Source organism: Anabrus simplex, chromosome 1 (genome assembly GCF_040414725.1).
Source record: "Anabrus simplex isolate iqAnaSimp1 chromosome 1, ASM4041472v1, whole genome shotgun sequence".
NCBI lineage: Eukaryota > Metazoa > Arthropoda > Insecta > Orthoptera > Tettigoniidae > Anabrus > Anabrus simplex.
The window spans coordinates 1,637,750,268-1,637,768,746 of record NC_090265.1 but is presented as its reverse complement, the minus strand read 5'-3'; the positions used below and the strand labels follow the sequence as shown (position 1 = coordinate 1,637,768,746).

The window sequence follows — 18,479 nt, the reverse complement described above, 5'->3', positions numbered from 1 at the left end:
TAACACATCAAGAATATTGTTGTTGATGGCGAACTATTTTGTCATTTCTACAGCAGCCATTGTTTCTGAGTTGATCTGGGAGTTGGAATCCTTTTATTTAGACGAGCAACTTGATAGATATTTATGTTTGTTCAATAGTAATATGGATCAAGACTTATGTAGCATTAAGGGGAACATTCATACTTTGAATAGGTTTTCCTTATTATCAATGTAGTGATCTATTGTTTAATTTATTTGGAGATGAATGTCTGAAAAGAAAATAATTTGAAGTAAATAATTGAGAATATAAGCGAAGCAAGAAGATTAAGATAAGTATGTATAGCTATATGAGACTCACCCCTATGTTGTTCGTTTCACTTGGTACGGATACCAACACCAGACTGATTGTTGAGAGGGAGCAGGAGTATAGCTTATGATGGCAGGGATTGGAGGAGGGATGTGTGAGGAGGGGCAGGTGGGGGCGAGTAGGTAGATTTGAACTGATTGGTAGACTTAACATGTCTTTTTTCCGTTTATACTTTGTGTATATAGGAATGAGAATATTGAGTATTAGATTTTTCATTAATTTCATTAATATTATGGTTAGGGTTAAAGTATTGTTCTGAATGTATGTAACAATTCTCCAATATGTTGAGCATGGTGCCCTTCTTATCTACTTTTAAAATGCTTAGATCTTGGTCAATTGATGTAAAATTATGTTCTGAGTCTGTCATGTGCTGTCCCATGACAGAGAAACGATTGTATCTTGAAGCACTGACATGTTCTTTAATTTATGTAGAGAGAATTTGGAGCCGAGATGTATTTGTTTTGGGTTTCTTTAGCAGATGACTACAAAATTAAATAAATAATGATAGTAAAATGTACATGATATAAAACAAATGAAATTCATAGGTATTCAGTATAAGTCTGCCAAGCCCACTGAAAGACATGAGCAACATGCAGCTCGGCTCAGTGAAGAAAGCAACGGGTAACTACCTCCTTCCTCATTTCTCTAGCATGTCTCTTCAGTGATGCCTTGGCCATCTATGACAGCTAATGGTGGAACAGTTTAGGATAAAACCAGCCTTTGGGCTGAGGACTGAATGTACATACAGGTATTTATAACCTATACAGAGAACAAAACTTCCAGTCCAGAAATATGCTGTTTTATTTTGCATTTAAACTCCTTATGCTGCAGTCCCCATATATTTCAGCTATCTGGTTCATCAAAATAACACAGTTATGTCCTGTTGATTATGCAATCTGTATTCCAATGCATTAGTGAAGATATTTCAGTGCACTATTCCAATGAATTAACATAAAGCAAGTGAATGTAAGTGCAATAAATTATAGTGATAACACGAAAACAATAATGCAGTGGTGATAGACAGCTGTTGATTTGTAGAAGTTCCTGATATTCTTATACCGGACTGGTATTGGAGCCATGAGCTAAACAGTTGTATTAAATAACACTGCCATTGCTTCTAGTGTATTGCTCAGTAGCCTATAATTAAAATATCTGGTGGGAGCCCTGAGGATTTGCCATGGTTTCCCACTTTCCAACCAGACAAATGCTGGAGCTGATCTTTTTTTTTTGTTGCTAGTTGTTTTACGTTGCACCGACACAGATTTTATGGCAACAATGGGATAGGAAAGGCCTAGGAGCTGGAAGGAAATGGCCGTGGCCTTAATTAAGGTACAGCCCCAGCATTTGCCTGGTGTGAAAATGGGAAACCAAAGCAAACCATCTTCAGAGCTGCCAACAGTGGGATTCGAAACCACTATCTCCCGGATGCAAGTTCACAGCCGCGCGCCCCCAACCGCACGCCCAACTCGCCCGGTGGAGCTGTTCTTTAATTAAAGCCATGACCAGTACCTTCTCAATCGTACCTCTTCCCACCCTTGAGTTGCCATAAACCTTCTCTGCATTAGTGCTACATTAACCCACTATTACGTTTCCATAAATGATAGAAACTGAATGCCTTCAGCAGAAATATCTTCTCGTGGAAAGAGGAAAAATGTCGTCTGTATGGGAAGAAAAATATTCTTCAACTGAGTGACTTTCTGGGTGCAAGTACGAAGTCTGGAGCCTTTGATCCTTCTCGAATAATATGGCCATACTTAAACGAAAACTAGTAAAAATCATGCCTTGTTATCTGTATCTGGGTAATCTAGATACTGCCACCTAAATATGGTGCCATCCACTTCATACCTGTGTATCAAATTTTGTCATATTAATCATCTTCACTATTCTCTGAGTACAAAAAAAACCATGCCGTTAATCTTACCTTGAAGTAGTTAATTCGGTCTGTATCTTCAAGAGTTCCATCGTCTGAATAGCCATTCTCAGTGATGAGGATAGCAGGAGCGTTGTAATTCTCATGGACCCAAGTGATCAACTTGCGGAACCCCCAGGGCACAACCTGGAAATAGAATATCTAAAATTAGCTTCTAATTGGCTCAGTTTTTATAATTAGATTTGTGTAACTGAGGAATCACAAGTTTTAGTATTCCCTATCCACCCTCGTGATAGAGGATTAAATAATTTTATTGGCTTTACGTCCCACTAACTACTTTTTTTATGGTTTTCGAAGATGCTGAGGTGCCAGGATTGAGTCCCACATGAGTTCTTTTACGTGCCATTAAATCTACCGATATGAGGCTGACGTATTTGAGCACCTTCAAACACCACCAACTAAGCAAGGATCAAACCTGCCAAGTTGGGGTCAGAAGGCCAGCACCTCAACTGTCAGAGCCATGCAAGACAGAGAATTACCACTGCAGATATATATATAGACAGACACACACACTCACACACAGTTTATAAATGTTTATTTAGGAAACTGACCCTCAACAGGTTTGCCATAAAACAGCATTGTATGATTCTTATGTTTTGGAATACAAATGGTTCCTTAAAAGAAGCACGAACCCGTGCACAGCCACCTTGGCAATTGTGGCTAGGTAGCTTGCCTTGAGGGCAAACCTCTTCCAACACCTCGGCCTTCATCCCAGGTATGGTACCTCTTGAACCCACTAACAGTCCATGAACGGTGATGGAGTTTTACTGACAAGGAGTAGAGTGATCATCATGATTATACTGGTTATGATTCATAACTAAATATTCAGTATAAAAGGAAAGCAGAAAATAAGTAAACACAGAAAGGATTCGCAAAAATTGTACATTTGCTCAAAAAATGAATGAGCTCATGGTGTTGTATAAATTCCTCCAAGGTATACTTTTCTGAGAATGATATGATGTCTCTTATGGGTATCTGCAGCAAATAGGTTACAAAGATGATAATGGAAAGCAGGCATAAAAATGTGAGACAGCGACTGTGACTCACTCTAGTGGCTCGAAGTGCACACTAGGAAACAGGGCATCAACAGCTGTAATGTAATACAGTGCCAAGTGTGAATAATATTTCATTATTTTACGTAAAAATGGCTGGAAGAGCCAGTAATTGCGCTATGTATGATTGTAATTATAACAGACACAAAAGTGAGTCAAAGTCTATCTATAGATTTCCAAAACATAAAGAAATGTGAGTGCGAGTTGAGATGTTAGTGTAGATGGCATATATGATAATTGTTACTTCTTGTTGGCCCATAAATACTTTGCAGTTCTCAATAAAAACTTTGTAAATAAAACCAATAATTCCTATACTTCCCAACATAAAAAGAAACATGTCAAATTACAGAAGGTAACACATATGTGATTTCATGTTAATGTGCCTGTGAATCTACATAATATATATAATTATGATATGTGCATGATTTCACTGTACATATGTAATCTCTAATTACAAAATAAAAAATAGAATGTAAGTTATGTATGCTAAGTGAATTGAATGGAAATATGGTTGCATGGCCTATGGTTGTTATAGAGTAATGTTTCATGTCTAAACTTTAATTTGCTGAAAATAACATATGTACAGTAGCCTAAGTAATGTTTCATGTCTAAACTTTAATTTGCAGAAAATAACGTATGTACAGTAGCCTAAGTTATGTATATAGCGGCCACTTTTCATGTCTTATCTGAGAACTCTAGACAGTATCACATGTGTAGGCCTAAAATGTATTTCACTTTTCATGCCTTATCTCATGACTAATAACATGATATAACCCCAGATCAAACATTTTCTACCTGAAAACCTGCTCCATAATTAGTTTAAAACTGAAAAGCATACATTTTCAAATACAAGTGAAATTTTGAGATCTCTTGTTCTAGTATTATGTCATAGCAGCCAACAGGAGCAGATGAGAGCGGTAAGTATAATAGTTATAACCGCGAGCTAATGGATAGCGTTAGTGGTGCTGTCTCATCACAAAGATATGCATTTTTGAGAGAGTTCCCGTTATTATCTTTGTAATGTGTTTGTCTATAGGGCTAGTATCCAAATGGAAGGAGAATATTTTTTGGATAATAATTAAAATTAAGTCTGATAAAATATTGAATGCAAGGAATATACAATAGGCCTACTTATTTTCTTGAGTGACTGTACATAATGAAACACCACTAATAACTTTGTGTCACTATTACTATGTTATTAGCAAAGCTATGAAAACTCTAATGGTGATAATTAAGATATGATAACCTCGTCTCCCACAATCTTGGAAACCACAGATCCGGGAGAAGGTATTGTTTATTTTGATCTTTACTTACTTTTGATATCCTATAGCGTAATAGAAAAAAAAGAAATGCAGTAATTGCAAAAATAAAGAAGTGTCCATAAAACATCATTAACCAAAATCTAACACTTGTAAGTGATTTAGAAATTGAAAGAAAAATCGCCTGAAATGAGTTGTGTTAGGAACAGTATTGTAAGAAATGGAACTTCTCGGACATGTCATTGAGGTCCATTGGATACCCCGGAAACATGACCCTCCAAAGTGAGGGTGAGCACAGTAGTCAACCTCAGCCCCTCCATACCATGTCTGATATACCTATCAAATGAATATTAGTATTATATTGTCAAAACATGCAATTTAAGTACAATATGATGGTAAATTGATTATGTACCTAAGTGCTCTAAACTGCAACAAAGTTGTATTTTCTAGGTTGTCTTAGACACAATTCTGTCACTAATTAGCATTTATATCAATTCTTTCCTCCATCATCCATAATTTTGCAATTCCTCCCAGGTGGATCCACTCTCTGTTCCAGTAGCGTAGCCAGGATTTCAGTTTGTGGGGGGCCCATTTATTTTGATAGGTGACCAAACTTCCAGAGTTTAGGTGGTATAGAATACCTAAAAAGGAAATTAGTGTCCTTGGATCCAAGTAAGAGTGGTGGATTCGTGTGGATTCCGGAAGCTAATAGTAATCATCATCATCTTCTTCGTCTTCTTCCTCCTCCTATTCTTCTTCTTCTTCTTCTTCTTCCGTTTTTCCTACATCTGTAGGGTCATGGGTGCGAACTGTGTCGCACATGTGAATTTCGCCCTGTTTTACGGCCGGGTGCTCTTCCCGACGCAATCCTATATGGAGGGATGTAATCACTGTTGTGTGTTTCTTTGGTGCCTGGTAGTGTAGTATGTTGTCTGAATATGAAGAGGAAAATGTTGGGACAAACACCAAGTCCCCAAGCCAGAATATAAATACGGTAATTTTATTATAATAATGGTCATGTGATAAGCTATAAAGAAGTGACATTTTATACGATTAATGCGGCAAAGAAACACACACATACACGTCGAATAAAGGTTTCTCGCCCTTCTCCATGGCTAGATGTTGAAACCAAGAGGATGATGGTCCACCGTGACTCGTTATTTCGACATTATAAACAAACCTTAGATGACACAGACTTCGAAGCTTACCGCATCTTAAGAAATCGCACAAAGCAGTTAATCAGAAATAAAAAATGTGCATATTTCCGGAATTTAGCAAACAACTTTAATTCCAATCGCGCATGGGACCAATTTAGAGCTCTGGGAATAGGAAAACGTCAGCAGAGCCAGACAACTCCTGACATTCTACTTGACGAACTGAACGATTACTCTAGTAGAATAAATATTCAACCTACCCCAATTAACTGCACCGAATCACCGCCCTCCCCTCCAGCCAATCCACCATTCACATTTCACAGTGTCACAGAAAATCAGGTTAAAAAGGCTTTGTACTCGATTAAATCAAAGGCCACGCGTGTAGATGATAATCCTATTACTTTTATACATAACATTATTGGTGCTGTCCTGCCTATACTGTCGCACATACTGAACTACTGTTCACTAAACGGAATTTTCCCTACTGTCTGGAAAACAGACAATATTGAATATTATACTGGTACCTAAGAGTTTAGACCCACAATCTCTCTCTGACATTCGTCCTGTGTTCATACTCCCTGTGCTTTCTAAAGCCATTGAACGTTTAGTATATGAGCAAGTTCTGGAATACCTAAATAAAAATGCTCCTTTGGACCCTTTGCAATCTGGATTTAAGAAGGGTCACAGTACCGCGACAGCACTTCTGAAGGTAAGAAGAAACGCTATAGACAAACGACTGCTCACTAAACTTGTCATTCTTGACTTCAGTAGCATCTTTGACACTATAGAAATTCCGACTATGATAAAGTAAATGGAACTGCTAAATTTCAACCTGGCTGCGCTTAAGTTTCTTAGTTATTATTTGAGTAACCATCAATAGCGTGTAACAGTAAACGACAAGGCCTCTAAATGGAAAATGAAACTTAGTGGTGCCCCGCAGGGCAGTATTCCAGGGCCCTTACTTTTCTGTATTTATATCAGTGACATACCATCCGTGACAGGAAATAACATATCGACACTGCAAGACAAGATATTAACAATGACCTCTGATGACTCAGTATATATGCACAACGAAATTCTCTTATACTAAACTCCACAAAATCTCAGGTAATCATAATTGGACCACGAAAATTACTGAGCTGCTCAAACAATGTCGCAATCCCGCCTATCCTATGAATGGGAACATTATTCCCCACAGTAAACCGGTTGAAAATCTTGGCTTAATTATGAATGAAACACTTGATTGTTCTGGTCACACGAAAGAAATACGTAAAAAAAAATTTTTGGAGTGCTTCACCCTCTTAAACGGCGGAGGGATATATTTCCATTTGAGCTAAAGGCAAAACTAATACAGACACTCATTCCCCCTATTCTTGATTACTGTTACGTTGTATTAGTTGATATGACGAGAGAAGAAACACTTAAACTTCAACGAGCACTGAATTCCTGCCTGAGATTTATTTACAACATCGGGTACGATGTTCATACCACCCAATACTATCAGGCTGTCTCATGGCTGAAGCCTGATAAACGTCGGCAGCTACACACTTTAACGATGGTGTTTAGGAGTGTTAGCTGGAAGTCAGCCACTGTATATTTCTTCTAAATTCACCTTTTTATCATCATTTCACAACTTAAATACACATTCTAGATCCTATCTTTCTATTCCACTGCACCGCACAAATACAATTAATAGATTATTTGTGGTGATCGGCTTCACATTATGGAATTCCCTGTCAGCTCAGGTCAGAGAAACTAGCTCTTTATTAAGACTTAAGGTCACCTGCCGAGACGTCCGACTCGTTGGCTGAATGGTCAGCGTACTGACCATCGGTTCAGAGGGTCCCGGGTCCGATTCCCGGCCGGGTCGGGGATTTTAACCTTCATTGGTTAATTCCAGTGGCCCGGGGGCTGGGTGTTTGTGCTGTCCCCAACATCCCTGCAACTCACACACCACACATAACACTATCCTCTACCACAATAACACGCAGTTACCTACACATGGCAGATGCCGCCCACCCTCATCGGAGGGTCTGCCTTACAAGGGCTGCACTCGGCTAAAAATAGCCACACGAAATTAAATTAAACCTGCCGAGACTACCTGCTGAGGACAGCTGAATGAATGGTTGAAGTGTGAATGTGTGCGTGCCTGAGGATGTCATTTTTAAGAGTTTTTAATATTGAAATGAAATGGCATATGGCTTTTCGTGCCAGGAGTGTCCGAGGACATGTTAGGCTCGCCAGGTGCAGGTATTTTTATTTGACAACTGTAGGCGACGTGCGCGTCGGGATGAGAATGTAATGATTATGAAGACGACACATACACCCATCCCCCGTGCTAGCGAAATTAACAATGATGGTTAAAATTCCCGACCCTGCTGGGAATCGAATCCAGGACCCCTGTGACCAAAGGCCAACTCGCTAACCATTTAGCCATGCAGCCACACTTTTCAATATTAATTAGTTTTAATATTAATTTAGTTAGTAATATATTTAAATTTTTTTAAACTATTAATTTATGTAGTTTTAACTGTTTTACGTATCTCAGTATTTTATTTAAGATTTTGATTAGTATGTGGTTAAGTATACGAGAGGGCCTCGAGCCCTAACTTCGCCACTGTAAAAAAAGGCACTAATAAATAAATAAGTAAATATAGAATGTAAGGGGTATGGGTATAGATATTTTGTTAGTTGGTAAAGAAAAATATGTCACAACATATGCTAGGGAGTGTTTACCTTGTCCTATTAGTTTTCCTAGCGGTTAGGGCAGCGCAGTTGTGAGCTTGCATCCGGAGCCAGTGGATTCGAACCCTTCTGTCGGCAGCCCTGAAAATGGTTTCTCGTGGTTTCCCATTTTCACACCAGGCAAATGTTGGGGCTGTACCTTAATTAAGGGAACGGCCGCTTCCATCCCACTCCTACGCCTTTCCTATCCCACCGTCACCATAAGGCCTATCAGTATCGTTGCGACGTAAAGCAAATTGTTAATTCGTTTTCCTCGCAAGCCTGGGGTGCAGAATATAGTAGCATTAAGTTACAGTTTTATGACGCTAATATTCGTACCTATAATTTTTATTAACATGCCAGAAACCAACGACATGGAGCTGTTGCCATTTCAACACCGTTTTGAGGGCCACCGACCAAAGTCGGGATTTGAACCTGCGAACTCGGACTCAGAAGGACAGCGACTCAACCAATTGAACCACATGAAAAGGAGGCGTTTGTGATTATTGTTATAAATAGATTCACTTAGTATGTTTACACAGGTTTTATGAAGAGCATTTATTAAGGCGTACGTTTTCCAACTGTCCTAAATGCACGAGACTGGACGGAAGAACTAGCTGGAAGCTAAAGAGCCTTGCAGGGGTGTCGCTTCCTTCTCTGTACACTTTTCCAAACCAAACTCCATGGCGTAACAGCCCCGAAGGGCCATCGCCAACCAAGCGACCGCTGTTCAGCCCGAAGTCCTGTAAATTATGAGGTGTCCTGTGGTCAGCACGACGAATCCTCTCTGCCGTTATTCTAGGCTTTCTAGACCAGGGCCGTTATCTCACCGTCAGATAGCTCCTCAATTATAAGCTTGTGGGCTGAGTGTACCTCGAACCAGTCCTCAGATCCAGGTAAAAACCCTGACCTGGCCGGGAATCGAACCCGGGGCCTGCGCTAAGAGGCAGGCAAGCCACCCCTACTCTGCGGGGTCGGCTTGTTACTTTCAGGTCACCTTATTTTAGAATTAGACTTAAGGCATCCTGCATTCGATGCCTGCCACTGACAGAATTAAGAAAGGCATGGGATCGGGAAGATACAGCCTTATCTGTGGGTGCAATAGAGTTGGGCATGAGTCTCCCGTGATCGAAATATCTACGACCTGGCAGGTAGTCACCTTCACGGGGCGTCGTACCAAAGTGGTTCTTTTTTAGAAAAAAAATAAATGAAGATTCTACTTCCTCACAAACGAAGAACGATATCAATTTTACGAACAGTTTCAATAATGCAGCCGGTTTAGAGTACAGAAGCTATGATTTCGATTGTTGGATATAATTACATGGCAACAATCAAAACCATCAATATCTACAGAAGATCCGTCACCGCACTCGGTAGGACCGGCTTTCTTTTCATATCCACCGGGCGAGTTGGACGTGCGGTTAAGGGCGCACAGCTGTGTGCTTGCATCCGCTTCGAACCCCACTGTCGGCAGCCCTAAAGATGGTTTTCCGTGGTTTCCCATTTTCACACCTTAATGACAGCTGATGGCGGAGCTGTTGCGGATCCAACCAGCCTTAGGGCTGAAGACTGAACATACAACATACAATTAAGGCTACGGCCGCTTCCTTCCCACTCCTAACCCTTTACTTTCCCATCGTTGCCATAAGACCTACGGTGCGACGTAAAGCAAATTCTAAATACAAAATAAAACATCTTTTCACAACCCCTTCCATGGAAAAGTTGTATCCACGCTACTGGCCGAGACTTGGCCACCGAAATTATTTCATGGGTACGCCACTGCATCCAGTCACCATTTAAGGTACAAGGTAAGCACGAAGAATGGTTGTTACTCAAAATACACCATCATAAATGATGCGGTTATTATTCAAAAGTACTAAAGAAAGGTAAGGCACGCGACCTAGTATTTTAAGTAGAATCTGTATCAATAGAACGTGACTTCCCATTTTAAAAATGTTTCATGCATCGACTGCGACTCAAGCCTCGGCCATCTTTATGAGAAGATAGAACCATTGGAACTGAGTTATCACGTCCGCTAATTACAATATAGTTACATGCACCTTTGATGGTGCCATTTGAAGTTCCAATCAGTCCCCGGGCATTTGACAAAATATATAGACCTACCTATAGAACTAAGGTATGCATCTGCGATCTGTCTTGCTATTAGAATTTTTTTTAAAATCATAACTTACCGAGGATGCACATTATTTTGCCCTTAGTGACAAATAAAGTTATTATATGGCACAAAATGAGAAACTAACGTGCAGCTCACAATCCTGTCACAGTCTTCCGAACGCTGCAACTTAAACACAGCACATCTTTCAACCATGGTACAACCCCAGTTTCCTGGAACTGATCTGCAAAAGCTGACACGATGTTGTTCAACTGTTTCTGGCTGTGGACTCCGTTATCTCGGTGGTCACGTTCCGGCCCCCTACTGAGTAATCCCTGGCTAATTGCCCCTTTCCTCATCTTTTGGCATTTGTCAACACATTCCCAATACTGAGGCCTCTACAGTGAAATATCCCCGCGCATCACAATCCTAAGTGTTTTCCTTTCATTCAAGCAGTACAAATATGGAGAATTATGAATGGCCGTATTGAGCCCTGCTAGTAGATTCCTTGTCGCTACGTTAATTCGTCATTTCGGCGTAAGTTTTAAGTTGTTCGTATCGTACGTAAAACAACGGCTGATCCTCGCTCTAGTTTCAGGAAACATTTTGGGGGGGGCCCGGCCCCACTGGGCCCCCCCCTTGGCTACGCCAGTGCTCTGTTCAATAACTTTACAAAAGTACTGTGTTTCACTATCAATTTTCCTCATATCCACTTCATGCATAAATTTACTTTGTGCTTCCCTTGTCTCTTTACAGTCTTTTATAAGAAGTGCCCATCCCATTTCTTTAGAACAGAGCAAACATTTGTCATCATCCCTATTATGTCTGTATGTTTTATTTTTGAGTACGGTACCCCCATTAACACACCATATTATTCCCCCTCATTTCCCTTATCGTATATTAGCTATGTTAGTCCTCATTCCTACAATTACATTGCAAAATTCTCCTAGTGCCATCTTAATTTTGCATAATTAAGGATTATTTATGTACAAAAATAATTAAATTATTAGCTTTCCTGACCGGCTTATCAATAGAGTAGATACTAGTGTGACTGTGTCAGGGACATGGCTGTGGGTTTTTACGTGGCTAAAAATGTGCAAGTAGGTCCTGTCATTAAGTCACCAAGTGAATTAAAATTTTTATGTGCCACTGATGATTGATACATATTCTGTAAAAAAAAAGTTAGTGAATTTTCTCCAAAATATAGTAAACAAATATGGTTCAATAAGAGTTGACGTAAGCAAAAATAATATAACAGAAAATTACTGGCATAGTGGGCAGCCCATTAGATGCTCATTAATATGAGGATGATGATGATGATGATGATGATAATAATAATAATAATAATAATTTTTTTTTTTACGAGTGAAGTGTGGGAAATCTTTCATGAGACACTTGTGAGGGTCCGCACTCCACAAGCATGTGAGATTCCTACTCACTAAAACCCACACACCCTTATAATAATAATAATAATAATAATAATAATAATAATAATAATAATAATAATAATAATAATAATAATAATAATAATAATAATAATAATAATAATCTATGCTGTAGTGGAGAGAAGTGTAAACATCATTAATAAGTTTCAAATTTTAGGTTTGTATGGATTTAAACAGAAATAAAAATAAATGTTTATACATTTCTAAATATTTTGAGTATGATTTAATAGAATCTGATGTTGTTCTTTCAAGAACGAAACATGTCATTCTATTTTAATTAAGTTGTTTCTTTTTCAGGTATAATTCTGTTAACATAATGTTTTCTTTTTCAGGTAGTTTATCAGTGTATTTATCGAAAATTAGTTTTGGCTGACTGAAGAATCTAAGAGTTATAAATCAAGCATTGCATAACAGTGAAAAATAAACTTTTGTCTGGGATATAATCTAATGCAGTTGCTTGTTATTCTCATGGAGCCAAGAGAGGTCTAAAGGGCCCACAAGGTTTGGTATTGGGACCACTTCTATTTCTAACTAGTATCAATGACATAGCTGAAGCATTAAAATTTAGTAAGTATCTTCCTGCCATCTGTTGGAAAAGATTTACAAATATACCATCACTTTTGTTCAAATGCTATATATAACAGCAAATGATCAACTCTGATGTTCAGGAACTCAGTGAGTATGCTATTAAAACAGGTTATTAATCAATCCTAATTAATCTCAATCTATAATAATATTATTGGTACCAGAAAATATTGAATTTACTAAAATATGGTAAAGTGTCTCCAGTTATACTAAATAATGATACAGCATGTCATTGACTAAGGTGTTCTAATGAATTGGGATGTTAAGTTGGACTGAAAACATAACAAGTACGGTACATGTAAAAGAAATCCACAAATCCCTCTATCCATTGAAATGCTACTCAACTACTTTCCCATTATGCCTCAAACTTCAGCTGTTTTGCTCCCTCATCTTTTCTATCCTTAACTACTGTAATACTGGACAGAACTCAAGACAGTAATAAAAACTAGACCAGACTTTAAAAAGCTGCATTAGACTTACTTTTAATCTACATTATGATAGTCATATAACACTTTATCATAGAAAACTGTCATGCTTCGAGTACAAATCCATAGTAAACTGGACTCATTATCTCCTATGCACAGAATACTCAAATTTGAATAAACCAAATTACTTTTCTACTCATTTTAAATTCTTCTCATCAAATCATTATCACAGTACATGATCCTGTTCCTCTCCCCTCGTACCTTTACACTGTACTGCTACCTACAATCACTCTTTCCCAACTTCTGCTGCAAGGGCATGGAATTTCCTTCCTCCCGACGGTAGGTATATGACTTTCCTTAACACGTTGAGTGCCAAGCGACCCCATTTGGGTATGTGAGACTTGTCAAGTTTTTGAACTTCACGTCCCCATATGGAGTCATACGTTAGTTCAAAATTGAGAACTGTGTGAACCCGTTTGGGTGTGCAGTATGTGTGTGTTTCAAAGCTGTATAAAGTCTCTTCCTGCCATCTGTTGGCCATCTATTTCAGTACATGCATAGTCCACCTTTCATTCGTCAATTCCTGTTTTGGCGCGACCCCATATGGGTACGTCAAGATTGCTTTGTAGGGTGACAAAATCATTGTCTATCTCGTGCACGGATTGTTTGTGTAAGTGCGCAGTGCTGTGAGTTTCCTTTTTCTTTAAGTCACTGTGAGTAAATCGAGCAGTAGAAGACTTAGTGCATATAGTCTGAACGATATATTGAACAAGTCAGACGATGATGTAGATGAAGTATATAGTTAATGTGATTTTGAACCCAGTATAGAGCAAATCGCACATCCATTCACATTGATGAATTACAATCTTGAGAATACATGTCCCCACTGTACTCCGCGTTTCCAAGCCACCTTTTGCAACACGTTTGACCGACTTCAACCATCTTCAGTGATATAGCCACTGGCTTCCCATGTTGCATAATCATCATTGCTAGGTTCTTTTACACAAATTAAAAGTTATACAAACATAATTATATACGTATTCCCTAACTACAAATTCTACTTATAATATTACGCTCTTACATCTTAATTTACCAAATTCACATGATTTTTCACTACTTTATATAAAAACATTTTATACGAAAATTTCCTAACCTTATATCGAGAGATCGTCATTTATAAACAATTCCTAATCTAAAATCGGGGATTGTATTTATGTATGGCTCCAGTATGAAGAAGCTAACATGTCTGTCATAGTCAAGGACATATAACGCTTCCCTGCAAAGGAAAAAGTAAGTATGGCCGAGTGTTGGGACATCAACTACTGTATAAGTGCGACCCCATATGGGGGCGCTTGTATGTATACAATTCGTAATGACCAATACGACCCCATACGGGGTCGCAATATTTAACCTAATATTCATAATAAGTTAACTTAATATATCATAAATATATCCTCATTTCAGCGATCACTTGCTTGGTTAAACCTGTGAACGTTTTGGCACCAGGGAGTAACTCGATGTTATTAGCCCATGGCACCAGACGGAAGTCCCATGAATTTCGGTCTGGCACTCAACGTGTTAAGGTGGATTGCTGAAGGTACTTGTTTGATTCATCAAACTGAATAGTGTGATGAGTAAGGTATGAATGTTTGAGTGAATGGTCACCAAGTGAGTTGGCTGTGTGGTTAGGGGCGCGCAGCTGTAGGCTTGCATTTGGGAGACAGTGGGTTCGAACCCCACTGTCGACAGCCCTGAAAATGGTTTTCCGTGGCTTCCCATTTTTATACCAGGCAAATGCCAGAGTTGTACCTTAATTAAGGCCACAGCCACTTCCTTCCCACTCCTAGCCCGTTCCTATCCCATCGTTGCTGTAAGACCTATCTGTGTCAGTGCGACATGAAGTAACCTGTAAAAAAAAAAAAAAAAAAAGGTGAATGGTCAAAATATTGTTGTTATTAGGGTATAATTATGTATTAGGGCTCGTTTTAGAATTATTGTAAGTATTCAGATATTGGTATTATTGTACTTAGATTGTAAGTATGCATTATATTTAGGCATATTGTTTTTCTGATGATGATGATGATGATGATGATGATTACTATGATTATTATTATTATTATCGTCATCAGTTGTGCATTGTTCATTTTCTTCAGGATATCTTCTTCTATTTTCTTTTTACAAGTTTCTTTATGTCGCACTGACACAGACAGGCCTTATGGCGACGATGGGACAGGAAAGGGGTAGGAGTGGAAAGGAAGCAGTCGTGGCCTTAATTCAGGTACACACCGGGCGAGTTGGCCGTGCACGTAGAGGCGCGCGGCTGTGAGCTTGCATCCGGGAGATAGTAGGTTCAAATCCCACTATCAGCAGCCCTGAAGATGGTTTTCCGTGGTTTCCCATTTTCACACCAGGCAAATGCTGGGGCTGTACCTTAATTAAGGCCACTGCCGCTTCCTTCCAACTCCTAGGCCTTTCCTATCCCATCGTCGCCATAAGACCTATCTGTGTCGGTGCGACGTAAAGCCCCTAGCAAAAAAAAAAAAAATCAGGTACATCCCCAGCATGTGCCTGGTGTGAAAATGGGAAACCATGAAAAACCATCTTCAAGGCTGCCGACATTGGGGTTCAAACCTACTATCTCCCATATACTTGATACTTGCCGCAATTAAGCGACTGCAGCTACAGAGCTCAGTTTCAGTATTTTAATCATGTCAAACTGTAATCACTGGTTAGGTGTGAGAAAGTGCCTACTAGAGCCCTAATTTCCCCACCAGTAACGATGACATCTAATCTAATCCAAAATCGCTATAGGTATTGTCTTTAATTCATTTTTTTTATTTTTAAATTTTTAACTGTTAGGTTCTTCAGTCTGCGGAAACTATAATTTTGAGTAATGAATTTATAAACTACCTGAAAAAGGAAAACGTATGGTAACAGTATTATACCTCAAAAGAAACAACTTAACTAAAATAGAATGACATGTTTCATTCTTGAAAGAACATCTGCAGATTCTATCAAATCACAATGAAATACTGTATTTTGCAATGTATAGACATTTACGTTTATTTCTGTTATATACTTGTGAACTTGAAATACGGAACTTATCTTAATGAATTTATCTTTTGTCTTCATCCAAGCATAGAATGCGATGTGTTTGATAAAAGCGTTGCTGTGTCGACACTGTTATCAAATAATTAATGAATGAATGAATTTATTATTAGTATAAGTGGGGCAACATATATGGGTTTAGGTCTATATTCTCTGGAGGACGCAATAGCTGAATGACTTCGTCGCTGGTTTCACACCAAGACAGCCGCGGTTTGAATCCAAAACAGTGCATGTGGTATTTTTGAAATGTTTAGTCATATCCCTGTGTTTTGATTGCAAGTAAACTAGCGGTCCCATGGTTATGGACATGAATGTTGTTAGAGAATAAAGCGAGGTACAGTAATATTGTCAAAAATTAAATATGTTTCCCAATAAGGATACCTGCAGCCAGGATGTAACAGGTGAGGTGGGCCAAGACGGATCAGCAGAGATCACCACCCCAGCATCCCTTTCTCTGGATGGATTGCTCCCAGTGACTCCGGAGGTGACGAGTTTACTGGAGTAATAATTCAGACCAAAGAAGTCGTAAGTGCCTGAAAATCATTTAGGTCATTAATTACATATAATTGAAACAGAATAACCATGGAATGCTTCCTACATGAATATATTAGAAATTTACTCCGAGTCAAAATTTATCTAACTGAATCCCAGAAATGACTGGGATATATTTATATTGTATTCCAATCATTGATCAATACTCTTAATTGAATTTTACTCTTGATTACTTATGTATTTGAATATCATACAACAGATTACCGTACATATTGTTGAGTAAGTTTCACGAAAACAATCTGGAAAGTAGATTTAGCTGTTACCATCAATTGAAGACCTCCCCGGAATGAAGATGTAACCAACACATGTTTGAAAAGTGAGATTTCAGTGTAAATAGGGTGTATCATCATGCCTCTATGCTGTGGTGTCACCTTATGTCTTACATTTGAACTTAAAGTTGCTTTATAGCCAGCAGAACTTTGTCCTCCGTGGTGTAAGGATGGAACATCCGTCAAGATGATGGACAGTGCTTGTATTGGTTCAACACCAGGTGTATAAAATCATTTAAATAATGGCCACAGACAAAATCACATCTATATTATGAATTATTTTCTTGACATTTTTATTGTTATTACTGATATTTTTATTATTACATTAATATTATTTGCTATCATTTTTGTTCCAAGTGCACGTACAGGATTTCTCTTCTGATGTCACAGGATCTTCCTACTCCTACCTCCTCTTCATCCCTCACTATTCTGAGTTCTGAAAACATAATTCGTTTCATAACAGTGGTGTTTCAGAACGTCCTTCCTTTTCACTGTCCTCACATCCTTTCCTGAATTCAATTAGTGACCAGAATGGTGCTTAATACACATGAGGATATTGCGTACTCAGGGAACAAAATGCATTTTGCATTCTTCTCCGAAAGTACTATCCCATTTATACGTTAAAATGGTTAAGATTTATTATGTCAAGATTCGATCATTAAGAGCAAATAGGCCACTATTTGATACCTCCCTTTCCTGCTATGCCCCGGATGTGTTTGTCGTTCGTGAAACCTTTCTGACACCACAACAAAATCCTATCTTCAGCTCCTTCAATTTATTTTGTGCTGACTGCCCCACTCAAGGTGAGGACAGCATAGCTATCGGTATCAGAAAAAGACTTAAGAGTTAAACAACACACGTTTAATTTCAACAATAATTTTTCAGAATATATTTAACATTCCAGGTGTAGAAATCCAAGAATAACGGCTGATAGGATCCGCTGTGCTGACCACACGGCACCCCGTAATCCGTAGGCCTTTGCGCTGAGCAGCGGTCGCTTGGTAGGCCATGGCCCTTCGGGGTTGTTGTGCCATGGGGTTTGGTTTGGTTTTTTATACTCGTATTTAATATTATAAATGTATACACCTCAAAAATCAATAGTAATAACTACTACGTACTTACCTCCCCTAAGGAAATCCAGTCCCAATTGACTTAATTAAATTTATTGATACATTTAATCATTATATTTTTGTCGCAGACATTATTCATTCCTATACTCAAACACAACTTGCAGAATTTGATAACCTATGTACAGATCTCTAGAGCATACACATTTCCTTCCTATTCCATACTCTACACCTATCCAGCACTACCCCTGGCATTCTCATCCTCTCATCATCCTTAGCCTCCTCTCCTACTATTCAGAAACTTCTCCATATACGTAGCGACCATGCCCCTGCCCTTATTACTATTCCAAGACTCTTCCAACTGATCGCCAACCATCCCCACGACTGCCAGCTATGAGACTTTTTCACATACAAACTGGAACAATTACAGACAAAAACTAACTGTCCTAT

At 38.7% G+C, this 18,479-nt stretch overlaps 1 protein-coding gene across 1 annotated transcript in view; it reads right to left on the bottom strand.

The window, feature by feature from the left end:
• Nucleotides 1-18,479, bottom strand: part of LOC136858640 (myrosinase 1-like) — an 82,632-nt gene that overhangs the window by 6,911 nt on the left and 57,242 nt on the right. The window contains exons 8-9 of the mRNA XM_067138345.2: nt 16,523-16,674; nt 2,268-2,402 (exon numbers count right to left, since the gene is read on the bottom strand). Of these exons, the coding sequence (XP_066994446.2) occupies nt 2,268-2,402; nt 16,523-16,674 (287 nt within the window). The remainder of the gene's footprint in view (nt 1-2,267; nt 2,403-16,522; nt 16,675-18,479) is intronic.